A 26,973-nucleotide genomic window follows, 5' to 3' on the forward strand; every position below is an offset into this window, starting at 1 on the left:
AGTCCTCTCTGCTAACTTAGTATTAGGTCCACCTCCTGAATTAGTTTGTCATTTTACTTTTCAGTTTTAGAATGTTCCTGTTTGTGGCTTTCGTGTCTGCTGACATTCTCCACCTTCTTACCATTTCCTGGAGTGTGCTAGTCAGCGTCCGTGTCTGAACAATGACTGGGTCACCTGTATCTGTCTCTGTTGTCCACTCTCCCCTTGCAGTCTTTGGTCCTATTTTTCTTATGAAAAGTCAAACTGTATGTAAGTAAAATTAGAGAAGCTCAGGACCTTTCCACAGAAAGAAAATTTTCCTCTGGGCAGAAAGGTGCAAGAGGGCAGGCCACCTCGAAGCGCTTGAGGCTGCGCTTTGTCACGGCTGGTCTATCTCGTTTGCCCTTCATGGATCTCCCCAGAGAGCTCGGGTCCTCTCGCCGGCAGGCACTGAAGTCCGTGTTGCCCCTGCCCAGGGTGCCCGCTGAGCTTCTCAGCCACTCACCCTGCCCCCTTGAGGCGCCCTCTTCCTGGAGTCCTTGTTGGGATCATGGGACATCTCCAGAGCCCAGTGCTCACCCCTCCTGTCCCGTCTGCAGCTGCACCCGAAAGCCAGCACTGCTGGATGAGGGCGCCCCCACGTCCTCTGCAGCCCACAGCTGGCTGGACTAGGGCTGCCACGGCACCTCTGGGGACTGCACTGTTGGGGTCCGGCACAGCCCTGCTCTGGCGGGGGCGGCACCAAGCTGGTGAGTGCAGGTAACAGGGACAGCAGCAGAGCTCTGGGAGGGAAGGGGCCACACTGTTGTCCCCCAGCTCATTGTCGTTGTGACAACCACCCCTCCCCCCCCACTGTGGAAACCTGTCTAAGTCGACTGTTTGAAGCATGAACACAGAGAAAGAAGCAGGAAAGTGTTGACATCCCCAGCGTGAGCCAGGTGACAGCTACATACGGGTGAGCAGAGCTGTGTGGCCCTGGCTCCTGACCCGTCCTCACTGGCTGCCCCAGCTCATGACCGGTGAACTGGAGGCGGAAGGGAGCTGTTTACAGACCCGAACGATTCAGTCTTGGGCCAGCACCAGGCGCACAGGTGCACGGAGCATTCGAGAAAGGTCCTCTGTGTGAGTCCAGCCAGACACTCAGGTGAGCGCACCAGGCCCCCAGCCAGGAGGCCGGCCACCGCCTCACCCCGCCGGTTCTCGTGAGGCCGCGCACCACCGGACCCAGATAAAAGAGCCGGGGACTCTGCCTTCAGGAAAGCCATGAGCCCCGACATGGCAACTTGACAGCACCTGTTCTGGATTCTGGACTCACTGCCTGGACGTGGGTAGAGCCTGGACACAGCTGAAGGCCGAACCCAAGCTGGTGAGACATCCACGTGGCGCCACCTTGAGCGCTCGGGAGGGACACTCGCAGGTCAGCAATGGTCACTTGTGTGACCCTGGTCGCTGCTCCCTGGGCATCCAGAACAAGGCTGGTCTCAGGAACATGTGCACTGCCACCCAGGCGAGAGGCTACATAGCCAAGGCGACCGCCAGGCTGCCTGCCAGGCTCTTCTGTTCGGGCCCCACACAGAAAGTTCTCGGCACTGTCAGCACCATCATCAATGCTGAGAGCTGCGTCACCACCTCCTGTGTCCTACCCAGGGCTAAGGCTGCACGCGTGTGGTTTCTGTGTCTACTGGCCCCCAGGGGATGACTTCTATTATCCTAACAATAAAAAGCCACTGTCCTCCAGCAGTAGAAAATCGCAAATAAAAAGTTTAATTTCAAAAACTGAGTTCATCATTTATAAATACACTAAAACATGGTCAATGCAAAGTCAGATGAATAATAGGTACAGTATTTTAACAAAACAACTTTTCTAAAGGTAAGAGGCAGAGGAGGGACTTGCTTCACCCAGAATATTTAATTGGTCTGAAATAAGAAAATGAACCCTTTTCAACCTGTTGAAGCAAAAACTTTGAAGACGTATTACTGTTAGAAGAACCTGACAGCTGACACTTCATTCTGACGTCCTTGGGGTCCCAAAACACCCCAGTGATGGCTGAATGTTCCCCATTATAAATCTAAACACCTAAGGCTATTCTCACAACCATAATATAAATCTTCCCTGTTGATAAGCCATCTCTTCTAAAAAGAATTTTACACATAATTTGATCAAACTGGCGGTCACTACACAAATTTCAAAAGACAGTTTCAAAGTGTAGAGACTACGTCAGGGGCTTGGAGGTTTATTCAGCAGGACTGCTGTAAACGAGTCGTGTTGTGCCCTGGCCGGATGCCCATTAGCGCCAGGCGGGGGTCAGGGCTACCCAGCCGCGTGAGACCTGAATGCAGGGCAGGAAGTGGGGCGCTCTCCTCACCACTCACTGTATCACTGACACTCCGTGATACAGCTCGGTGTAGTTTTCTCTTCAAATGCCATGTCTTTCTTGTAGTAAACAGCTATCTTCCAGAGTATTCTCTGTGCTCCTCACATACTTTAGAACCTGCACTTAAAAACCGCTCAGTCAGGATGGCTTCAACTCCACCTCCTATGTACAGATTTTATTCGACAGCCACAAAAGCTGTTTTGTTGCAATTAAAGCAATTTTTAACTAAAATACAGTACCTGATTTGTGGTTTTTACATAATTGAATAAAAAGCCTACAGAATAAAACTGTTGACATCTTCTCTGCCATTCTAGTGAAACAAATGACTAACCCCCAACTTTTAAAAAACTTTACAGTTATGGATTCAAACCTAATCATCGTATTTCATAATTGACTAGACAGGCTATTTCTAGCGGACTTCTTAAAAACCACGCCGTAATACCTGGCCGAAGGACTGGGAGTAAGGCACATGTGGACATTCCGGTGAGCGCAGGAACTCAGCGTGGACCTGAGAGTGCCGGGTCTGATGTCCTACATGGCCCCGACCGGGGCAGCCACCAGCCCGGGACAAACAGCCGGCGCCTAACAGGCAACAGGTCTTCCGCCAGTGGCTCCACTGTGAGTCTCAATACTGAAAGTATATTAAGGGAAGATTCACTTTTAAAAAGATCAGTTTTTCAAAATGTTCCATCATGAGCCTGGACTGGCTGAAGCTTCCATTCTCGGGGTGTGTGCTAAACAGCCTCTCGGAAGGGACGATGCTCGGGGGGCAGCCCAGAAACCTGACAGCCAGAGCAGAGAGGCCCGGCCAGGCCGCCTTCTTCAGGTTCCAGTAGGTGAGCGGGTCACAGCTGTGTTCAAGCACCTCCTCCTCTAGATACGCAAGCACCATGTCCTCGGGGACCTTTGTCTTTCCTCGCGGGTCCTGCTGCTTTATCTCGGCCATGAGCGACCACAGGTTGTCTTCCCCACCGGAGTCTTTCGATGGAGAGCCTGGACCACACCCGTTGGCGACAGGTGTGTCCTCTGAGGTAGAATGCAGCATCTCGAGCTCCCTGATTAAATCCTGTTTGTACTGCTCGGCCTCCTCCTCGGAGAACAGCGAGGCCTTGTAACGCGGGTCCAGCAGTGTGGCAAACACGTACCTGGGGTCGTGCAGGGTGGCGGACAGCCGGCTCACCATGGCCTCCTTCAGGGACTTGAGCATGGTGTCGATGCCCATCGTCTCCTCGAACAGCATCTCGACCTTCCTGGTCAGGATATGGATCATGGGGATGACCTGGCTGAGCGTGGACACATGGGTGCTCATCTCCCGGCTCGCGGCATCGAAGGGCTTCAGCGCGTGACACACGGACTGCATGACCTCCCACTGGTCACAGCTGATCAGTTCTCGGAAATTACACTCGATGGACATCTCGTTAATCGCCCTCTTCTGTTCGACGAGTCGTTCAAGCATGTGGAACGACGTGTTCCACTTGGACGGGACGTCCTGGATGAGATGGTGCTGTGGCAGCTCATACTCCTTCTGCAGCTCAGCCAGTCTCTCCTTGGCCCTGTGTGACCGGTGTACCCGCTCGCATACCTTCCGCGCGATGCTGAGTAAGTTCTGGACCATCCTCTGGCTCTTCATAGCCTCGCTGACAATAAGGTTCACCGTGTGGCTGAAGCACTGCACGCTCGAGTGGTCCCCTTCGTTCAGCGTCTTGCCTATGCTCGGGTTGTCGGTCACTGTGATGCCGACCTGGAGGCCGGTGGATGTCACCCAGGCCTCCCACCAACATTCCAGCTGCTTCTGAATGCTGTTGCCACTGTAGTCGCAGTCAATCTGTGACACATCTAAAAGTGCTGAGCAGTGGTGGTCCTCACAGTGCGGCCGGACCGACGACTCGAAAGTGACCCAGTGAGCAGTGAGGGTCAGGTACTCCCGGGTCTGGTTACTCATCCATATTCCGGACGTGAAGTGGATCACGCCACTCTCAGCTTCCTTCAGATGTGACATAATTATCTGCTTCACATTATCGTACATCCCTGGGATAGCTGTCCTGGAGAAGTAGGAAGGTGAGGGCAAAGAGTACTGAGGTTTCAAGTATTCGAGCAGCCTATTAAAGCCAACATTGTCTACAAAAGAATATGGCTGAAGGTCAAGTGCAATCATTTCAGCTATGAGACTTGTTATTTTTTTGGCAACTGGATGAGAGTCATAGAGTTTCTCATCGGTGTCATCAAAGGAGGAGGCTCGTGACAATTCTGTGCTCAGGGGCTCATGGCCGCTTGGAGCAGAGGGCAGTGCGGTCTTGGGGACATCAGCCTTTAGCACGCTGCCGTGGAACCTCTGCAGATGCCTCAGCAGACAGCTGGTGCCCAGGTTGGTTGGCTTTTTCCCCCTGCTTATTGTCCGGCCACAGTGCAGGCACACGACTTTCGTGGGGTCTGCAGGGCACACGGAAAAATGATTCCACAGCTTTGAGGTCTTCTTGCTGTGAACGGGAAACAGAGCTGGACTGCTTTTTGTCACCACTGTTGGCAAGTCAGTTAATTTGGAGGAGGAACTTTCTGCAGAAGCCAAGGTAGCATACGGAGAATTTGCCAAACTGGCCCCCAGAAGGCCCTTTTGGTTCCCAACCACTTCCGGGTGGCGTCGGTAGAGATGTCTCATCAAACAGCTCGTGCCCACGTCTCCCTTCTTCCCCCGACTGATGACACACCCGCAGTGTCTGCACACCGCCTTCAGGCTGTCCGTGGGGGCCAGCGAAAAGTGATGCCACACTTCGGACTTCAGCCTCTTCACCGCCTTTTTGTTCTGTTGGAACGCAGCCCCAGGTCCAAACAAGCGAGGGCTCAACCTGTCACCTGGCCGCTTCTGGGGAGAGGACACCAACGAGGCCTCGCCGGCAGCATCAGAGGGCGACGACACCGACACGTCTTCCATCAGCGCGTCTCCGGGAAGCAGATGTGACTGTAGATCCTCTGTGGGCCGATCGGGGGAGGAGGCCGCCGAGGGGGACGCCTGGGCCAGCTTCCCCGGCGATGATGACACGGAGCCTGGCTCTCCGTCTGGGGGCGGTGGGGCAGGCAGCAACGTGGGGGGCGCAGAATAGAGGGGCGGGATGGCCGCGCCCCCGCCGTTCTCCTGCAGCACGATGGAGCGGTGTGCCCTCCACATGTGCCGGATCAGGCAGCTCGTGCCCAGGTCCTTCCCGTTCTTGCCTCTGCTAAACTCATTCATGCAGTGGATGCAGACGGCCTTGGAGCTGTCGAGAGGTGACAGGTAGAAGTGCCTCCAGACGGCCGACCGCCTGCGAGACCCAGATGTGCCCTTGGGAAGCGCCAGGCTCCTCTCTGCCCCGCTCTCAGCAGCCTCATCGTAGTGGGGCGTGGGGAGCTGTGAGTGAGGACCCACTGCGGCCTCTTCCCGGCCGTACTTCTCGGAGGTGGACAAGTCGGAGGAGATGTCTTCAGAAGACATGACAGACACAGATTCTTCCGTCACTCGATCGGGAGATGGGATCTTAGATGCCATCCTCTGGACCAGTTTGATGGGTGACAGCACCGTGCCCAGGTCTCCGACCTCAGCGGGCTGTGGCGGGAGCAGCAGCGACGGGGGCGAGAGCGAGGCCAGGGCTGAGGCAGTGCCGTGTTCCTGGACGAGCACCGTGGGGTGCGCTCTCCTCACGTGTCGCATGAGGCAGCTGGTGCTCAGGTCCTTCTCGTTCTTGCCCCTGCTGAACTCCTTCATGCAGTACATACATATCGCTTTCGTGCTGTCCCGAGGAGAGATGAAGAAATGCTTCCACGCCGGAGACTTCTTCCTGGAGCTTATGTTCCGGCTGGACAGCAGACTCTGCGTCACGGCCTCCATCGCCACGTCGTACAGCGTGCTGCTGTACTGTGAGAACAGGGACCCGTACTCGTCCTCGCCATCCGCGGGGACACACCTCCCCGGCGGCTCACAGCCACAGCTCGTCTCTCTGGTCTCTGCCTGTCCATCCCCACTGTCATCTGGTTTCCTGTCCTCTTGCTCAATTTTAAAGTCCATTCTTTCCAGACTGTGGTTCGGAATTTGACCATCATCTTCCTCTTCTATTTTAAAATTTACTTTATCGGAAACAAAATCACCACCCGCTTTGGGATGAGTTTCCTGGTTTATCTCCATGGCTGACCATAACTATTCTGGCTGCTTCACCATGCTGATATCTTAGGTTGGTAAAAAAAATGATCCAAACGCACACTTGTGGCCCAAATGCACATTTTCTTCAGTGATTTCAACAGTTCTATCTTTCGGGATGTTTACGAATATGGCCAATCATACATCTCCCTGAAAACCAGAATGTGTAACTCATGAGCACATCATTTTCGGGCGCAGACCACTGCTTTCCAGAAGTCCGGTAAGTCTTTCACGCTGCAGACATACATTCATGCGGTGCAGCCCTGCCTGTCGTCTTGGAAACAGGATGGCTGCCATCTTGATAGCCCCTCTGCATTTCCTGTAAGAGATGAAATCAAGTCAAGCACGAAATCACACATTTAAAACTGATACTGCCAGAGGTAGACCAGCCTCAACATGCACAGGGGAAAAAAAAATCCCACAATGGTAAATTAAAATAGAAAATCTTGTTCCTTAACTTTTTTACAATCCACTTACACAATGAAAATACCCCAAAATTGTAAAACAAATGAAAAGTAAAGACACATATTTAAATTCAAATGGCCTGTTAATAAAGGATCGGGTTGGGGGGACACAGAAAAAACCTACAACGGTACAAAAAGGTTGGTTTGGTCTAGAACCGATACCCTAAATCATCAGACAGTTGAGTAGCTGCTGTCATCAGCAGAGCCAAACCCCCAAATCAGTCTCACTCCACCTGCAGCAAGGACTGTCACAGGAACTGAGAACCCGACAGCTAACGTACATGACAGCCTACTCAGACTGAACACTGAGCATCCTAAAGAAAACGAGGACTGCCCGCATGCAGGGGTGGAGGGGAGGCCTGCGACAGCACACTGGCATCCAGCCTGGGCGGCCGCTAGGACAGCTGGCCTGCAGGGACACACCAGTTCTCAAGGACTGTAAGACCTTGACCATGACAGAGGCCAGAAGCAGGGTGCGTGCTGCTCTGAAGGCACATGAGTGATGGGAGCAGGAGCAGGCGGCACCTGGCGATCCAGCTGAGATGTGAAGGACGGTGCGCAGGTGGCAGGAGTGGAGCGCTGATGACAGTATAAAGAAAGCAACCAAAACCCAGTCCTGGCTACATGGCTGCATGAATAGTAGGAAGAACACGCTTACGACACTGAAATTAGACCCTAGATAACCTACGAGAAACGTACCTTTTTTTTGGACACCAATCAGGGGTTTAGTATAAATAACCAGCACAGAAAAACTCAAAACTACACATAAACCAAAACCAGAATGCCAAATGGTGGGGACAAAAGGCACATTTCTGACCCTTTGTGTTAGCCAGCCCCGAAATAAAAACCAAAGCGAGAACAAATGAAGACAATGGGAGGAGAGAATGGCCACAGAACCCGGGGGCCAGGGCCAAGCCTGGGCTGGGAGGGGGATGGCCAGGTTCTTCCCAGCTCAGCCGACCCTGAGCTTCCCCAGGGGCACCAGCACCCTGCCAGCTGGGAGGCTGAGCCAGGCCAAGGGCAGGGCCTGCTCCTCCCCTGTGGGAGCAGATGGTGGCTGGGCTGGGGTCAGACACAGGCTCTGCCCATGTGTTCAGGCTGCCCACGGAGAGGATGGGCACGGCGTCGCCACGGTGCCGCCAGCAGCCATGCAGACAGCTCAGAGGAGGCCACTGAAGGGCACTGGGTGCCCAGGGATGATCACCTGATGCCAGAAGCTGGGCCAGCCAACAGGGCCTGTGCCCGAGCATGTGGTGGGGACACTGCCCAGCTCCATCCACCAGCACAGCCCCTGGGGACGCCAGCCTGTCCCAAATGTCGATAGCAGCCGTTCATGTATACAAACGTGACATAAATGTGTCGTGTATGTATGTTGAACAGACTGTATCATTTATTGTATGTCAATTATATCCAGTGTGAAATAATACGAACTATATACATATTGGTCTCTGTCCTCAGTTCCTGCTAATATTTTGTCTTTAACCCTGGTTCCTCAAACCCTTGTAATTTCCTGAGTAATGGGGGCGTTAACACAGCTCTTGAATCCCTTGGGATTTCCTTGGTGATGGAAGGATCTCTTGTTCTAACGAGGCTCGGCTCGGTGGCTCCTGGACGGGACTTGGTACCACAAAGACCAAGCCATGGTTAGAACGTGGAACTTTCAGGCCTGCCCCGCCCCCATCCTCCAGAGAAGGGGAGCTGGGCTGGAAACTAGACTCACAGCTGACCGTGCCTGCATGATGAAGCTCCCTAACAATCCCACAAGTACAGGGTTCGGGGACTTCTAGGCTGGTGAACACATCCGTGCCCCATCTCCATGGAGACGGATGCTCCTTTGCTCAGGACCCTCCAGATCTCCCCCTCTGGACCTCTTCACCTGGCTGTTCACTTGGCTCCTTCATCATCTCCTTTAACAACTGTAAGTGTTATTATGTAAGTATTTCCCTGGGTTCTGTGAGCTGCTCCAGCAAATTACCAAACCTGAGGAAGGGGTTGTGGGAACCCCAATTTGTAGACGGTTGGTCAGAAGCCCAGGGGACATGTGGAGTTGGTGGCGGAAGCAGGAGCAGTCTTGTGAGACTGAGCCCTCAACCTGTGGAACAGACGCCACCTCCAGATGAGCTATGACTGCTGGTCTTTGCTTCAGAATAACTGAATGTGGGGTACAGATCAAACGGAAACGGCCATGAGTTGGTTGCTACCTGTTGAAGCAGGATGACGCGTCACGGGGCTCATTATGCTGGTCTTCCTAACGGACATGAGAAAACATCCTGAGGAATTGTTTTCGACTTTCAAGAGAAGCAGTGTAAACAGGGAGACAGAGGAGTGATGTCTTCAAAGTTCTGAGAAAATAAAAGCCAAACCAGGATTCAATACCCAGCACAAATATTCCCACAGGAGTGAACATGAGATAAAACACTGTCCGCCAGATCAAACACAGAATGTGTCACCTGGTGACCTATACTTCAGGAAATGCAAGTGTTCTTCGGGCAGAAGAATATAACTGCATACAGAAGTTCAGTGATGCAGAAGAGACAGAGTAATGGAAGCAACAACGATGTGGGTGGAGAGCGAGGCGTGTGGTGTGCTCACTGCTACTGGGGGCCTTTGCTTCTAGGTCCTTCCGATGAATTAACTAAAAATCACACACACACAGTGAAAGACATGCATGTAAATAAACACCTTGATTTCATGCTGACACCTCTAATTTCAACCCAACAGCACAGGATCATTCTAGCCTCCCTTTTTCCATACTTGTAACTTCTTTCTCCAGCAGTGAGAAATCTGGCTCCCACCACCTTAAAAGATTCACTCACTGACTCGGTTCTACAATATCCAGAAAGTCGTTTCAGAATGCTAACCCATACCACCAAGGAAGAACAAGCTTTCTAACTAGAGATACTAGTTTATAAATGTTTGTCTTTGGGCTTGAGCGTACATAAGCAAGCATTGTGTCCAAGAGTTTCTTGGGTCAGTTTTCCCTCTTAAGGGTGGTTATTTTATTCATTTGAAATGTAATAGTTTCTTTTGGTAACACAGCACAGAACTAGAATAGCCACACCACAATCTCAACAACAAGACAAAACTGATGGAATATTTCCTTACCTCCAAAGTATAAGCCGAGGACAAACCAAGTACACATACAAGGCCTGTACAGTGTTGGATCTGTACAGGAGGAAAGTGAAGGAAGCCCTGGTCATGTGACACACAGATAATCCCCAAGAAGCCCACAGGTACTCTGGCAGTGCCAGGCCAAGCTGCTGGAATCGGGAGGCGTGTTCTAGGCAGTCAAGCAGGGGGCGTCGGGGCCCCAGGTAAGGCCCAAAGTGGCTGGAGCTGAGCTTCCTTCCAGGCAAAGACCCACAGCAAAGAGAATCTGCTGGGGAGAGACTCAAGGACAACGGAAGGAAAAGGTAGAGAAAGGAGAGGGGATACCCCACGAGACCACAGAGCCAGCCACTGTCCTGAGTGGCAGTGTGAGGTCCTCTGTGCATCAACTGCGCCAGAGAAGCAAAGAAAGTGCAGAACTCGGAATTAACCCAGGGCCTGCAACAACCTGAGGAGTGTTAATTCAGGAAGAACTACGGGATCTATGAGGCCGCAGGCTGTGCATTGGACGGCCCACCTTTCCTTCCCCATGAGCTGCCATGAAGCCAGCAGCCCCACAACCACAGCAGGTGTGCAAATCCACAGCCTTGCAGCTACCAGAGGAGGCACATCAGGTCCGCAGCCCCTCGAAAAGCTCTGCTCTCTGCAGCACTGTCACTGTCTGACCTCTGTCACAGGTCCCTAGGACAGCCCCATTCACAGAGCACAGCTACTATTTGGCCTGACTTGGAGCTTGCTTTGTGGGCGTTAGTTGAAAACAAACAGCTGCACCTTTTTTTAACATCACAGCTGCCTAAAGCTGCAACACCAGGTGGGGCAAGCGAGAGCCTGGGAACCAGATGTCTGCAGGGAGCTTTGAAAAGCGCCCTAGTGATGTCGAAGGGCGTACGCATGTGCAGAGCTGTGCACAAGCCAGGAAAGACATGAGGCGCCCCCGCTGGCTGACCCTGAAGCCCTATGGAAGCAGAAGGTGAAGGCAAGTCCAACTGCTTGAGGACAAATGCCTGTCCCAGCACATACACACATAGAGCCCCCGGCAAGGGTGCCTGCATATCTGTGCGATGCATTTAAGGAAATCTCTGACTCATCAGTAATTGACCACCAAGCTAAGCAAGCAGAGACTTAAGTGGCCAAACACTACAAGGAATACAGACTTTTCAGAATTAGTGCAGTAAAGTTACTAAAGAAATAAACAGGCAGAAACAAAACAAAACAAACCCTAGCAATAACAACAAACTCCAGAGGGAGGGGATCTTATGTTTAGCTTTCAACAAAAACAAAAACATTACAAGACACACACAAAAGCAGGAAAATATGGCCCCCCCACAGGAAAGTCAAAAGAAACTGTCCCTGAGGGGCCCATGTGTTGGACTTACTAGACAAAGACTTTACACCAGCTATTACAAATATGTTGGAAGAACTAAAGGAAACCATGTATAAGGAAATGAAAGGAAAGTATGCCAAATGTCTCACCAAATAAATATCAATAAAGAGACAAAAATTATAAAAGAGAACCAAATAGAAATTATGGAGCTGAAATATATAACTAAAATGAAAAATTCACTAGAGGGGCTCAATAGCTGGCAGAAAAAAGAATCAGCAAACCTGAACACATGTCAACGAGAAAAACTAAACAAAATCTGCAAGCACAAAGACCATCAACCAACATGAACTAACATATCTACAGAATACTCCATCCAACAGCAGCACAATACATATTCTTTTCAAGTGAACAACACATTCCACAGTACAGACCATATGCTAGGCCATAAAACAAATATTAATACATTTAAGAGGACTGAAACTATGCACGTCTGTCCTTTAGGCACAAGAGAGATTATAAAATGATAGGAAATTTGAGAAATCAGTAAATATCTGGAAATAAAAACACATTTCTAAATAATTCATGGGTCAAAAAGAAATTATAGGAAGCATTTGAGATCTTGCTCTCCGGCATATGCCGTCAGTTTGGCTCAAACAAACTTTTATAAAAATTCACATTTCTTATGTCCACACCTTGCATCCCATACGTCCCTGCCACAGCACACACAGATGCGTGTGTTTCTCCCCACTGCTGGGCACAGTTCTGTCACAGAAAGGCTTTCAGATGTTTGCTCCTGAGCCTGGACCACATCTTCCCTAATTTCCAAGCGACCTAAGACAACACACAAACAGGTGTTCAAAAACTTGAACTTAGTGAGTCTCTTTGCCTACGTCCTTGAGACCCAGGATTCTCAGGGTAGAAAAGAGATAAAAAAGGTCAAAGAAACGTCCTATAGTCAGTGAGCAGAAGAACAACAACAAAAACCACATCAAAATGTATGAGATACAGCTAGTATTGTGCTCAGAGAAAAACTTGTAGCTTTAAATGCCTATATTAGAAAAGAAAGAGCTCAAACCAGTAATGTAAATATTCACCTTAAAAAAAAAGACCTAGAAAAAATAAGAACCAAACCAAGGCAGAGAAGAGGGAAATAATAAAGATTAGAGTGGATATTAATGAACTAGAAAACAGAAAAGTGATACAGAACATCAATGAAACCAAAAGTTGTTTCTTTGAAAAGATCAACAAAATTGACAAATCCTTAGCTAGATTCCAAGAAAAATAGGAAACAAAGAATGTAAAAATGTGCAGACATCACCAGATTCTACAAAAACTAAATGGAATATAAGAGAATACTATACAACAACTTTCTATCAACAAATTCCACAACTTGAGTGATACGGAAAAAAATCCTAGAAAATAATAAATTACCAAAAGTGACTCAAGAAGAAATAGAAAATCAGAATAGACCTATCACAAGAAATTGAATTAGTGACTTAAATGTTTCCCACAGAGAAAAATGTAGCTCCAGCTGACTTCCCTGGTGAATTTTATCAAACGTTTACAGAAGAAATAATAGCAGCATTCCACAAATTCTTTGAAAACAGAGGAGGATGGAATACTTTTCAGCTTATTCTAAGGGGCCAGTATCACCTGGACACCAAAGCCAGACAAAGACAGCAAGAAAAGAGAAATACACACTGCTATTCCTAGCTACATGAAGGAAACCACCATATTTTTAACAGGACATGAAGACTGCAGGAGAGGAGGCGCAAGGAAGTTAGTTGAGTCAGGTCTTTTGAAATTCCAGAAACCTGTGCTCGCTTCGGCAGCACAAAGACTAAATTCCAGAAACCTAGCATTATATGAAAATAAAAGTGGCAGACAGAATACTGGGCCTTCAGAGAAGTCCGTGTCCTACTCCTTGGACCTGTGGACATGACATGCAAAGGGGAGTCATAAGATTGCAGACAGAGTTAAGGTTAGTAACCCCGGATAACAGGAAAACTATCCTGGATTAGCTGGGTGGACCCAATGTTATCACAAAGGTCCTTAAAAGTGTAAGAAAGGGGCAGAAAAGAGACAGGGAAAAATGCCTTCAGAATGATCAGAAAGATGTGGCGATTGGTGCTGGCTCTGAAGACGGGAGAAGGGGTCCCACAGCCAAGGAGCGCAAGAGGCCTCTGAAAAGCATGAGAGGCAAGGAAACAGATGCACCTAGAGCCCCTGCAAGAGGAGCAGCCAGCCGACATCTCAACTTTAGTCCACTGAGACCCATCTCAGGTTCTGACCTCCAAATTTATGTTGTTTGTGGTACTTTGTTAAAGCACCAATAGAAAACTAAATAATAAGAAACAAAAGGATTAAGGTCAAATCCCAGAAAAAGATAAGAGAAAAAAATAATAAAGAGCAGAAAAAAATCTCCATAGATAGATAATGAAAGCACACAAGAAAACAACAGCCTCAAATTAAATGAAAACTATAACTTATTTCAAAAGAAGCCAGCACTGTTAAAAAATAACACGAACAACAGAAATCAGGATAGAAGAGGAGGATTTTTAATGAAAGAAATGAAGAGAAAAAGAACTGCAGAGAAACTGAGCAGTTTAGAGACAGGTCAACAGACCCAACACAGGGGTGATCAGAGCACCCCTCACCAAAAGGAGGGGTGAGGCAGAAGAGCAGAATACTGAAAACTGTGAAAGTACCCACTGGGAGCGGGTACCAGAGAGAGAATACGCTGCATAGTATTCTCTTACTGGACCTAAAGAAAAAAAAAAAGCCATTCAGTCAAAAAACAAAGTCACTTTCAAGGGAAAGAAAATAAAAGTGTCATGAGTTTGACAGCAACGTTTTGCGCTAGAAAAGAGAATAACATATTTAAGATCTGCAAAGAAAGAAAATGTGAGCCAAGGATTTTATATCCAGTCAATCTTTCAAGTATAAAGGATGCAGAAACTTGTACGAAATGCAGGAATTCAGGAACAATTTTTCCATGAGTCCTTCCTGAGAAATCTACTGGAGAACAGACATCAACCAGAGTCTGGAGAAACACTGACCTCAGGACTGGGGTGAGCTTTGGTGTCCGCATGGGACAGTGTGCTGGTGGTGGCGGTGTGCGCTGCAGTGTGGGGCCCATGTGCCTACAAAGGAGGGGGACAGTGGGAGTCGTACAGAAGATGGCGGCCGTTGTCAGCCAGGACCTCGACGGCAGTGCTGCCTCTGTGTCTGTGAGGCTGGAGTGTAGCCAGGGGTAAGACAAATGAGCGCTCAGGGAGTCTAATACTCTCTTCTCCTCCGTCCTTGGGAGCCAGGTAGAAAAGAGACAAAAATGGTCAAAGAAACGTCCTGTAGTCAGTGAGCGGAACAGAAACCCTAATTTCACTGCACAAACCTACAAACAGTGAGCACACCTAACCCCATGTTGTGGCTCTGAAACACCCCTGCCCACGGGAAAGACCAGGGCTTCTTGGAGGAACAGCTCAGTCCAGGCCAGGGGTAGGACGGACACTGGGGGCCGAGAACACGCTGGTGGACCAGAAGCAAGGGGCTGGGTCAGTGTCTAGGAGCCAACTTGTAAAGGTTCCCACTGTGCAGAAGTGAGACAACTGGAGCATAAGTAAGGACCATAACAACAATACATTAAAACTCATCAAATATGTTTAAATCTAGGAGTTCATAAAACCAAAACACAACCAACTGGTCACCTTTGGAAGACCACAGGAAAAGGCGTGATTATCCTGAAAACCGATAAAGAGCGCAGCATTTACCTTCAGTGTCCCACGGGAACTATCGCGCTGGCTAACCAGTGCATAAGGACAGGTTTCTCTCCTGTGAGTCCAGCTCACACACAGAGCAGCGGGAACCGAGCAACAGCATCGCTGTTTCCTAGCTGCTCCTGCACTAATACACGTCGGGATGTGCTGGGTCAGCGCCGCCGTCACAGCGAGACGGCGCACGTTTGGTGCCTCCTGATGGAACAACACCCGCCCCTGGGAAGGACCTCAGAGGTCAACCCTGAACCTCATGGCGCCTCTACAGCCAACTACCGACTCACAGGGGAGAACGACACGGACACATCACACCACACCAGAGGCCGGCCACCAGCCAAATCTAACTGCAGGCCATGAGTCCCCCCACAGCGCTTCCTCCACAAATGACGTCCACGGAGGTGAGTTGGGTGACCTGTGGGTAACAGACTGAAATGACAGATGAGAAAATAGGTGACACTTCACTACTATTTAGAGGTGCAAACTTCATAAAACTGAAGAAAAGGAAACAACTTCCATAAAAGTAAGGTCAGTGGTTACCTTTGTTGGGGAGGGAGACGTGACGGATAGGACACGTGGGAAGCAAGATTTTATGTCTTGCCCCAAGCGATGGTTACAGAAGTGTCCACCTTATAACAACTCATCAAGCCGTACGTTTATATAATATTTTATGCAGCTTCTGTATCTGTGCTATACTTTAAAAGCTTAAAAAATAACCCTTATGAATCTGCAGTGAGGCAGGCGTTGGTGCCGGGGGCTAACCATTATGGTGTTGGTGCCAGGGGCTAACAGACTGCCTGCCCCACAGGCCAGAGACATCCAAACACCATGTCTGCACACACTGGATTTTTATGCCAGAGTGCTGCAGAGAGTGAGGAAGACCTCCGAAGTAGACGATTCTATCTCTCCATGGAAAAAAGGACACTTGTTGGCCCCTAGCTCATGCCATCCCCCAAATCAACTCCAGGTAGCTGGTCCACTAAGTAAGTAAAAAACAAACAAAAAGAATGAAGTCTCAGGATAGGAGAGGATTTAGCCAAAATGGCCAAGTCCTGGGGCCAGCCCGATGGCTCAGGCGGTTGGAGCTCCGTGTTCCTAACGCCGAAGGCTGCCGGTTCGATTCCCACATGGGCCAGTGTCCTCTCAACCACAAGGTTGCCAGTTCAACTCCTGGAGTCCCGCAAGGGATGGATGGTGGGCAGCGCCCCCTGCAACTAACAAAGGCAACTGGACCTGGAGCTGAACGTTGTTCTCCACAACTAAGATTGAAATGACAATAACTTGACTTGGAAAAGTCCCGGAAGTACACACTGTTCCCCAATAAAGTCCTGTTCCCCTTCCCCAATAAAATCTTAAAAAAAAAAAAAAAAGGCAAATCCTCAACAAGCCTTTCATAAAAGGGGCCCCTAAATGGATGCAAAGGTGCTCGGCCTTATTGCAAAGCAAGGAAGTACAAATTAAAGCCACAGTAATACACACACTGTAAAACCACTGGGCTGACGTGCATGCGCGCACACATGCGCATGGGCTGGCAAGGCCGTGCTGCTGAAGACCTGTGGCACAGAAGCATCTGCCACCACCTGGGGATACTCACCATCACACCTGGGATCAGCCACAGCTCCCAGCACAGGAACAGGCCCGACAGAAACGCCTGTCTGTGTGCAGTGAAAGGCTGATACAGAAACGTGCACAGCAGCGTGCAGTGCTCACACCGGCTACTGACCATGGACATGGATGCGTGGAACGTCACACAGCACTGACAACGAAGTATCATCATACTCACCAAACACGACAGTGAGCACAAGGTGCAGACAAAAGAACACACACTGTGCGATCTCACGTGGACTCCGCGGTAGAGGTTGGGAAGGTTAATGTGAAAAGGGGGAGGGCAGGGAGGTCACGGGTGACATCCCACGTCCTGACCTGCCCGATGGACCTGCCTCAGCTGGCGACAACTCCCTGAACCATGTGCATTCCTGTGTGTGCTGAGGCTTGGGAGGGGGGTCACCCCAGCAGGAGGGGGGGGGTCCCACCACTGCTGCCTTCGCTGCAGATGAGGGTCAGCCAGTCGGTGTAAACAAGCAGCCACACAGGTGAACGTGTGGGGAGGGACAGAAAAGGGTGTAGATATGAAAGACTTCCACTTTCTAGTCTATGTATTTCTCTTTTTCTTGACTAGTTTTGCACGTATCATCTTACAATCATAAATAGCATGTGTTTCTGTTTTAGGAAAAATGCTGTCACTTGCTCTAGTAGTTTACTACTAAAGAAAATCTTTTCTTCCACTATTTCAGCACCAATTGAAAATGAAAAGCATGCTAGCTTTGGTTTTCAAATCACAAATGGACTATGTTCCTCCCAGCTTTTTGATAATTTTACATATGTGTGAAGAACAATTTGCTGTTTGCGACCTACGATAAAATTTTGCAGGTGACATTCTGGCCTTTTCAAGATGAGGGCTACCTGCTGACAGTGCATCTGGAACCAGTTAGCCATGGTTCTGGTTCTACTCTCCAGTGAGCGACAATCAGCTTAAAATAAAACCAGTCAGCATGAATATAAAACAGGGTAATCACTGACGACCAGAATCCTTCCAGAACAAATGCTGTCACTGCTGCTCGCAGCCCGACCCCCAGCACAGAAGGGAACCATCTCTTCCCAGCTAGAGGCCACGGTGATGACGACACCACAGCAATGAAGAAACTACTGTCACACGTGCACAGTGAGCGCGGCCACCCCGATATGAGCAGAGAGTGAAGGAGGCTGACAGGTAGACAGGAAGCAAAACCAGCGCTTTCTGGAATTATTTGACATTTTTAGTTTCAAAGACGAAAACACCTGAAAGTGATGGTAGCTAATTGGGGGATCCTTCCCATGGCTAGAAAAAATAAAATGTATAGAATATTCTCAACCTCAGACACGTGTTCTGAATTTTTGGACAATCTATTGTTATTTTCTATTTAAAGAATTAAAGAAACTACTTTCCGAACTACTATGATGCAGAAGTAAGTACGGGAGTGGGAATTCCCACGGATGGTGTTCCCAGTTCTCAGTGCACTAGGTTGGTCAGACTCCCTGACTTACTAATGTAATGATCAACTTTCATTGCATGATCTCAAGTGCTTTACTCCATATATCCAATGCGGTCAAGTCTGTTTTTCCATTTTTCATTCAAGTTAAAGCATACTAAGTAAATACTAGGCCAAGATACCGGTCTCACTGGCGGAGGCTGGCAAAGCCGCAAAGCGTGGTGGCAGTCTGTCGGTGAGGCTGTGAGTGCCCATGGCATGCAAGCTGGGGCCACACCCCCGAGGGGACTTACCCATGGACTCAGCAATCCCAGGGCTGGGAACAGTCCCTGACCACGAACCTCACCAAGTACAGAACAACATCCGCCCAAGGTTAGTCCTGCAGCATTCCACAGCCAGAGGCCGGAAAGCCACTCAGACACCATCTTAGTGAGGGCTGACACACTCATGTGGGCTGACTGAAACAGCAAGACACACACAGGGTAAAGGTACCTTTTATGAACGACAGGAGGGAAGACAAGGTGAGGTGTGTGTGTGTATTTTTGCAGGATAAAGCATAAATAAAAATGGCTGCCTACATTGTGGAGGACACAGGGATGGAAGTGAGATCTCTGATCGTAACCCTTATATAATTTTGACTTTGAGCCACGTAATTATTTTGTACATAAAAATAAAAAGTTAAAAACTCCAAATCTAGGGGGCAGCCGGATGGCTCAGTTGGTTAGAGCGCGAGCTCTCACCAACAAGGTTGCCGGTTCAATTCCCACATGGGATGGTGGGCTGCGCCCCTGCAACTAAAGATTGAAAACGGCAACTGGACTTGGAGCTGAGCTGCGCCCTCCACAACTAGACTGAAGGACAACGGCTTGGAGTTGATGGGCCCTGGAGAAACACACTGTCCCCAATTAAAATTTAAAAATAGAAAAAAAACCTTCAAAACAAATAAACCTAATTGTACATCAAATGGACAACACAGCACAGACAGAAGACTATCTATCAAGGGGCTTTACGACATACCCAAAGGGCACAGCTGACCCTTGAACAACACGGGTTTGAACCGCATGGGGCCACTACATGTGGATTTTTTTCCAATAAACACCCGCAGTACTGTTTTTGATCTGTGGTTGGGAGTCCATGGATGCAGGGGGCCACTGTATGCTTTGATCTGTCTTTTTATATAGAAGACTTGAGTGTCTGCGGGGCTCCTGGAACCAATCCCCCACAGGTACAAAGGGCCAACTAAGTTTTTGGAGAGTCAATTTATATGTAGATTTTCAGCTACATGGGGGTCAGGTAACCCCTGTGTTGTTCAAGGGTCAACTGTTATATACTAAACACAAAAAGAACTTAAACACAAAACACCTTAAACTTCTCTAAGCAGTTTCATTAGCAGGAACAAAATATTGTAACTTAGCAATCTATTTTATACTTTAGCATAAAACAAATAAGTAATTATGCCAACGGAATTAAGAATCAAGATTTTCAGGATAAGAAAACAATGCAAATTTTAAAAATCAAAGAAATTAAGTAGGACCGTATTAACTTAAAACGTGTATTGAAAGTATAGGTGCGAACTCGTGATGTTTTAAGTGTATTTCCTTGACTCGACAGCAGAGAGGTGCTTACAGCAGCGGCACCGATGGACAGTGAGCACGTGATCCCCAGAGCCTGGTTTCTAAATAACCTTTCTGCACGGAGAGGAACCAAAGCGCTTTGGAGAAATGGCTCATTGCAGGTCTGGAAAGGGAAGGGAAACATGCCAGAAAGGAAGTGCTCCCAGACGATGCTGGGTGAGAGGTTACAACCATCTGAACATCCAAAAACAAAAACAGAAGGCTTTAGTAGACTGTAAAATAATGAATGAATAGAAACCCATTAGCCTGCACTGACAGTCGAAGAAGAAGGAAAAATAAAAAACATGGGGTGAGTATTACAACTAACTCCTTCCCCTGAAAAGTGGCAAGAAAGGGAGAATTCAGCATTTTCTTGTCTCCTTGGGATGTAATGGATGAGGGAAACATGAATGAAAGTGGGCCAAGGCCCAGCGGACCCCTTCCGAGGACGTGCATAGGGCACGGCCTTCCTGCCAGATCACAGGGCGGACACGGGGCAGACGGGCAAGTTAAATGACACAGCGTGGAGACAGCAAGTAATTCCATGACACGGCACATTCACAGGACACTGGCCTAGTCTCTTCAAAAAGTCAGTGTCAAAGAAAAAATGGGGGCGAGCAGGGGAGGGGTGTTGCTCCAGAACTAAAGAGATACAACAAGCGATGACTACACCAGATAGATACTGGTTTGGAAAGAAACAGCTAATGACAGCTGGGGAATCTGACTGGAAGGGCCACTGGATTAGTCACGTTTCTTAGATGTCAGCGAGGACAGTGCTGTTGGTTGTAGAGAAGAATATCCTGCCTTTTCTTCGGAGGAAAGGACATCAGTGGTGACATGATGTGCTATCTGCAATTGCCTTTGAAAAAGCTCGGCAGCCACCCGACGGGCAGGAGGGGCAGTCATGGCGACACTGTCACAGGGCTCCATCCTGTGGTGGGACCATGCCTTCAACCTTCTGTAAGGTGGGGACTTCATAACGTAACCTTGAAACACTGACGCGTGTTTGCTTCCCAGTCAAAGTACACGTGCCCTCAGGAGCTGTCAGGGACACGGAAGACATCCTAGGTGAGCGGTGACAGTCCTGCCGGCGTCACACCTGAGGGCACAGTGTTCCCACCAGGGGCAGGCAGCGAGCTGGGGTCCACATCCGCCAGCCACGTTAGCATATGCTGAGCGTGTGTGGCCACAGCTAACATATTGCAGGGGTGGTGACAGCACCAACTATCTCAAAGCCAAATGCCGGCAGGAACTACTGTGCTCACGCAAAGGAGACTACAGTCGTGCACTGGCTAAACCCAGATGGAGAACCCAGGCCACAGCAGAGAAGCTGCTAAGGCTGAGGCCTCAGAAACCCAGAGCCAGAGCCCTCTCCGTGAGATGCGGTCGGAAGCTGTGAGAAGGCTCCCTGGAAACAAGGCACACGCCAGGCCAGCAAACAGGCCGTTAAGGTCAGCTGGTCCCTGTTCCTCCCGATACGTCCTGGGTCACAGGCCAGGGCTCTGTGGGTGGTTGTCCTATTGCGTTTCTGGGTCCCCTGTACCTGACACCAGCACGCTTGTCGCCCACCTTTCTCTGGGGTACAGGGCAGTCCACCACTGACAGGTCTGAAATTGCTGCTGTGGCAGGAAGCTGCTGGAAGAGTATTTAAAGTGTCCTTTTCTTCCAGGATGTGGAATATGGCTCCTGCGACAGGGTAACAGAGCGCTCCGTTGGGAACTGTATCCAGCTCCTCCTGACACCACTCCCTCTGCAGCAAGCAGGCGAGCTGACCACAAGGTAAGGCTCAGTGAGCCATGGCCTTGGACCAAAACTCAGCCCTTCCATTTGTATCAGCAGGGGTGGTGAAGCAGGACAGAGCAAGCAGCCATCACCCTGCGGTGGGCCGGCGGGGTCACCCCAGCCCAGCCGGTACCGGTATCAGCTGTGCGTATGGCACAGACGTTTCTGGGACAGAGTTGGGGCCTGGCTGCCAACAGGCCTCTCCTGACGGAGCTCCATTTCAGGAGCATGAGGAGCTTGGGAGGGCGACCGACAGGACAGGCTCAAGCAGAGGGGCCAGACTCCACCACCCATGTGGCCTCCACCCTGTCGCCCCCAGGCCCTTGGGGATGGACTCAAGGTCCTCTTGCTCCAAGAGGCGAGGTCTGCCGGAGCCCTTCTCGCAGTGCCCTCCACCCATGCCCTCGCCCACCCATACTTGTCCTCGGAGCACTCACTGGCCCTGCTCTGGCCCACGTCTACCCATCACTCCTCGGCTCTCCTGTGGCGGGCCTTCCGGTGAACAGAGCCGCTGCCCAGCAGATGGTACAATGCGAGGTGCAGGGTAGAGGCAGGTCAGGCACCTGTGTCTCTTCCATTCCCTCTGCCTCAGAAATAGGGGACATGAGGAGGAAAGACTTTACTTTATTCCTAGCAGTGCCTTCCGGAATTTCAACTACCAAAAGCACATATCAAATTAGCAAGGAAGTGATCTGCAATATTCCAGAATGACGACAAATGCAGGCAATGAAAAGTGGGGTGAGAGAAAGATGGGGATGCAGAAGGGCCGGAAACCAGCGTAACCCAGACACTGGGGGGAGGCGGGACCTGAGAGGCTATGGGCAGTTAGGAGCCAGAGGCTCTGTGATACATTTTCATGCAGCTAGATTCAGCAAAACAAAAACGTAAATTTAAGAACAACGGATCCCTACAGCTTCTGTCCTCAAGTTCTGAGATTTAAGCAGTGCCTTCAAAATCTGAGAGGAATTAGAAGAACGAGTCGCTGACTCTCAGAAACTGCACATTTTGTGCAGAGACGCTCTGGAAACAACGCTGGCGACGGGGAGTTGCCTGGGCCTCTAACCCCATTGCAGGCTCCATGGTCACCACTGTGCCCAACGGTCACTCACCTGACCTGTCCCCTCACCAGGGGATCATCACACTGAAGGAGGAGGACATCAGCCCCGAGGGGCTGAAGCCAGGCAAAGAACACACGGCAAATACAAAACACTGACCGTGATCACTGCTCTTGTCGCTCCAGCAGCTCCATTCCCGTCTGGTCACTCTCCAAACGTTATGTGGCATAAGGATCTGAAACACAGACACACATACAGTTGTCCCTCAGTGTCCAGGACCCACCTCAGGTCCCCGAATCCAAGGACACCCACGTCCCTTATGTAAACAGCACAAGGCGGGGTCAGGGCGCCGATCCCTACCCCACGCCCGTGCAATCAAAAATCGCACACAACTTTTGACTCCCCCAAATTAATACTAATAGCCTATTGTTCTGGAAGCCTTACCAGTAATGTAGACAGTCCAGCAACACATATTTTGTATATGTGCTATACACTGTCTTCTTATAATAAAGAAAAGCGTAAAGAAAGTACATTTACATTATTTATTGAAAAAACTCCGCATATAAGTGGACCCTCACAGTTCAAACCCATGTTATTCAAGGGTCAACTGCATTAACATATAACCTACACATAACCTCCATAAACTTTACATCATCTCCAGATTACTTATGCTTCATACAATGTAAATGCAACATGACTAGTAGTTATATTGTATTGTTTAGGAACAATGACAAGAAAAGTCTGTACCTGTTCAGTGCAGCCCGACATGCAACATCATAGCCAACGACAAAGCAGACACCAGCAACAACGTAATTTTTTTCCCCCAAATATTTCCATCTGCCAGCAGACGCAGAGCCAGCCCAGGCAGCGACAGAGGACCTATGCAGAGGCAGGGACAGATACCCGACGCATCTCCTTCACTAAATGAATACCTCAGAGCAGCTTCTCCAGCACACAGAATTCAGTCAACAACCCTTATAATTTGCCTAATCTTTCTCCAAGGTGTTAGGGACATTCTTTGCACAGCTGGAGTTACTTAGGGACCTCCGTGTGTGTGTGTGTGTGTGTGTGTGTGTGTGTGTGTGTGTGTGTGTGTGTGTGTGTGGTGCATTAACTAACAGGAGAGTGTTCCCATCCCAAGACATCAGGAATTAACCGGGCCGGGAGGGGGCACTGCCAAATACTCAACTGTCAAGTGGACTAAAAGTCTGAGCTTTCTTCCAATAGAGAAGAGTGTGTCCTGTGAAACTTTGAAGATTCACAGACTCTCTCTTAACTTGTGCTAGATCCATTCCTGAGAAAATGTAAATCATGACACCCAGACAGAATCTGTTTAAGGGTTACAGGAAGGTGGATTCCTCACAAACTCCTGTAAGCAGTTTCCTCTCACAAGATAACTTTGTTTAGTAACTGAAATTCACAATTGAAATCTGGCTTATTCATAGCACTTAAAAACCCCAACTAAATCCTTCCTAGTCTCATTTTAATCACTGTGCTACAGAGAAAACATCAAAAATTAATTACTTCTACATATAAAATCACAAGGATACCCGTGCTTTAGCAAACTGGCTCCATAAAGTCTGAAGTGAATTTTTAAAAACTGTGCACTTGATCTGATTCCAGTTAACTTCAAAACAAATAACTTCCCTTTTTACAAACACCAGAATGCCAACAGAACTCGCCTGTTGGCTCAGCTTGGCCGGCGCTCGTTTCCAGAGAAACGTATGTGTCTACGGAAAGTCACCGACAATACGGAGACAGCACAAGGGGGACACCGGAGCTGGCATCGCTCTTAGGTGTGGGTCACAGAAAAAGGACAAAAGATGCACAAATGACTCTACGTTTACCTGGGCCTAAAAAAGACTACAATTGGAAAAACAACTGAAATCATGCTTTGCAATTTGATACATATTTTTATTAATTAAAGTTGAATGTTCATACTGAGACATGCATACAGTAACTGAAGGCTTCAAACGCATGCACTAATAATGAACTCGTCTCATTTGCTTCCTAAGACATATTTAAATGGGGCCCCTGGTGGTTTCTTCCTGGAAATGCCACTGAAAATGAAATGTATCTAGAGAAAATATCCTAAAAACATAATTTGCAAGGCAATTCGCTGTGGTGGCAGAGGGCAAAGTGCCTCGAGAAAGACACCCAATTAGCACCTGCCTCCTGCTGGAGGAGCTGCCCCGGCCGCCTGGCCAGTGAACCCCCACCCGAGAACCACTCTTCTCGGATGCTTTCCGTCCCCTCTGGCGCTGCAGCCACGGTCCTGGTTGGCCCCTCCAGACCACGACTCGCTTCACGCGCCGACCCCACGCGTGGTCAGCCTTTACACGGGCACCAACAGGGGAACTTCTGCGAAGGCACCTCTCGGACGGAGCCCCTCCGCCCGCACGAACCCCCCGCCCCCTCGTCGTCTGCTCCCCGAGGTGGCGGCGACGGGACCGCACCAACTTTTTACCACTTTAGGTGTTTCGTCAACAAAATCCTGCTGCCCGGAAAAAGCGCTTCGGGGGCGATCGACTGGCCGGGCCGGGTCTCCCGGGCCGCCGCTCGCCAGCTGTCAGCGGAGTCCAGGTCGGGATCGGGGGTTCCGGGCCGTGCTCAAGCGCCGGCGCTGCAGGCACCGCGGCCCAGTCGGGCGGCCCGGGCGGGGTCGAGGCCCCTGGAGGCCGCGCCGGCCGCGGCCCCCAACCCCAGCCCTTTGCCCCTGCGGGCGCAGACAATATCGTGGGGGGTCCAGCTCCGGTCCCGGGCCCGACCACTAGACCCCTACCCCGACCGTAGCCTGGCCCGGGCCCCCGGGCCCCCGAACCCGGCCCCCGGCCCCCGGCCGGCCCCGACGGCACGCAAGGACCTCCGGGCCCCGGCGCGGGCTCGCGTCTGAGACAGAGCCGGCTCTGGCCTTGCACTCACCGCGGGCTCCGGGCTCGGGCAGCGCGGATCCAGCCCGGGTGCCGACGACCGACAGCGCAGGCGGACGCGCTCCCATTCATTAGCCGCGGCTTTGTCTGCCCCCGCCAGCCCCTCCCGCCGCAGCCTCCGCCGCCCGCAGCCCGCCTGCCCGCGACGCCGCCGGACGCTGCGCCCCTCCCAGGGCCCCGCGCGGCGCGGGGCGGGGCCGGGGCGGGGCGGGGCCGGCGCGCGCAGGCGCAGTGCCTGCAGGCCCGCCCCGCCCGGGGGCCGACCAGGAGAGCGGCTCCAGGGACCGAGGCACTACTGACCGAGGGGGCCCAGGGCAGACTACGCAGGCGCAATTCCGGGTGCCGGCCCCGCCCCCGCGCTGGTCCGTGCGAGCCACGCAGGCGCAGTCCCGGGTTCCGGCCCCGCCCCTGCGCCGGTCCGGACCGACAGCTCAGGTGCAGATTCGCATGCCGACCCCGCCCCATGGCCGGGTAGCGCTGACCACGCAGGCGCAGACCCCGCACGCTGGCCCCGCCCCCGCGCTCGTCCGGTCCGACTACTCAGGTGCCGATTCTCGCGCTGGTCCCGCCTTGGCCCGGCACGGGCCGAACACGCAGGCGCAGTCTCCATGCGCCGGCCTCGCCTTCGCTTTCTCGCCGGCGGTCGCGGAAGGGTCCCGAGGTGTTGGTGGCCTAGGCGGACGCTAGGCTTCGCTGGCAGGTGTGCTGGCGCGGCCCTGTCGTGCGCTCCCGGCCCCGGGCCCGGCGCCCAGCTCGCCCGACAGCGGAGCACCAAAGCCGCCCAGGCGGGGAGTCCACCTGCGGGCCACCTGCCTCGCGTGCCCGCAGGCGCGGAGCGCCCTGAGGCCGCCTTACCCGGAAACGGCGCCGGGTGTCCTGCTCGCAAAGGTGCTCGGAAGGCTGTGCAGCAGTGTGCGTGCGGTTAAGCCTTTAAGCCTAAGGCGGTCAGGTGCTTCCATGCGCGGCCTCATTCACTGTAGAACAGGGATTACAACGTATCCCCTGTTGGGGCCAGGAAAGGAGAGCCTCGCACGGCAGTGGCCGGAGCGACGAGGCCTCGGGCGCTGGTGTGGCTTCCCGGCAGCCCCTCGGGTAGAGGCCCAGGCCGGCGGGTGCTGGCCACGGGGAGACGCAGGCCCTCTGAGTAGCTGGAACAAATCTGGACGTACGGTTTCCTAATACAGATTCCTGTGCAGGCCAAGTAAATTCTTCAGACTGAATTTAGCCCAGAGGCCCCTCGTCTGTCACTGTTTTGGACTACAGCTTATATCAAAAAGAGAAATATGTTCACTTTATAGGTCTCAGTGTAATGACTAGGAGGTCGTGCACTCAACAATTACTGGCCTAGTTTCATAAGGTGAGTCCACGTGCCCCCTCTG

The 26,973-nt window shown here is 50.9% G+C and overlaps 1 protein-coding gene across 4 annotated transcripts; it reads right to left on the bottom strand.

The window, feature by feature from the left end:
- Nucleotides 1-1,720: 1,720 nt before the first annotated feature.
- ZBED4 (zinc finger BED-type containing 4) lies at nt 1,721-25,740 on the bottom strand. 4 transcript variants are annotated; one of them, XM_088795696.1, is made up of 5 exons: nt 25,587-25,737; nt 23,412-23,543; nt 22,824-22,899; nt 9,185-9,325; nt 1,721-6,838 (listed from the first exon to the last, which is right to left on the bottom strand). In XM_088795696.1, exon 5 carries the CDS (start codon nt 6,505-6,507, stop codon nt 2,980-2,982), a length of 3,528 nt encoding a protein of 1,175 aa, XP_088651822.1. In that variant the 5' UTR covers nt 6,508-6,838; nt 9,185-9,325; nt 22,824-22,899; nt 23,412-23,543; nt 25,587-25,737; the 3' UTR covers nt 1,721-2,979. The 4 variants fall into 4 exon arrangements, with proteins under 4 accessions (XP_088651822.1, XP_019567886.3, XP_088651820.1 ...); XM_019712327.3 differs by lacking the exon at nt 23,412-23,543 and having other exon boundaries at nt 25,587-25,740; XM_088795694.1 differs by lacking the exon at nt 9,185-9,325.
- Between the last annotated feature and the right edge of the window lie 1,233 nt (nt 25,741-26,973).

Source organism: Rhinolophus sinicus, chromosome 1 (genome assembly GCF_057876585.1).
Source record: "Rhinolophus sinicus isolate RSI-liver-muscle chromosome 1, RSI-T2T, whole genome shotgun sequence".
Lineage (NCBI taxonomy): Eukaryota > Metazoa > Chordata > Mammalia > Chiroptera > Rhinolophidae > Rhinolophus > Rhinolophus sinicus.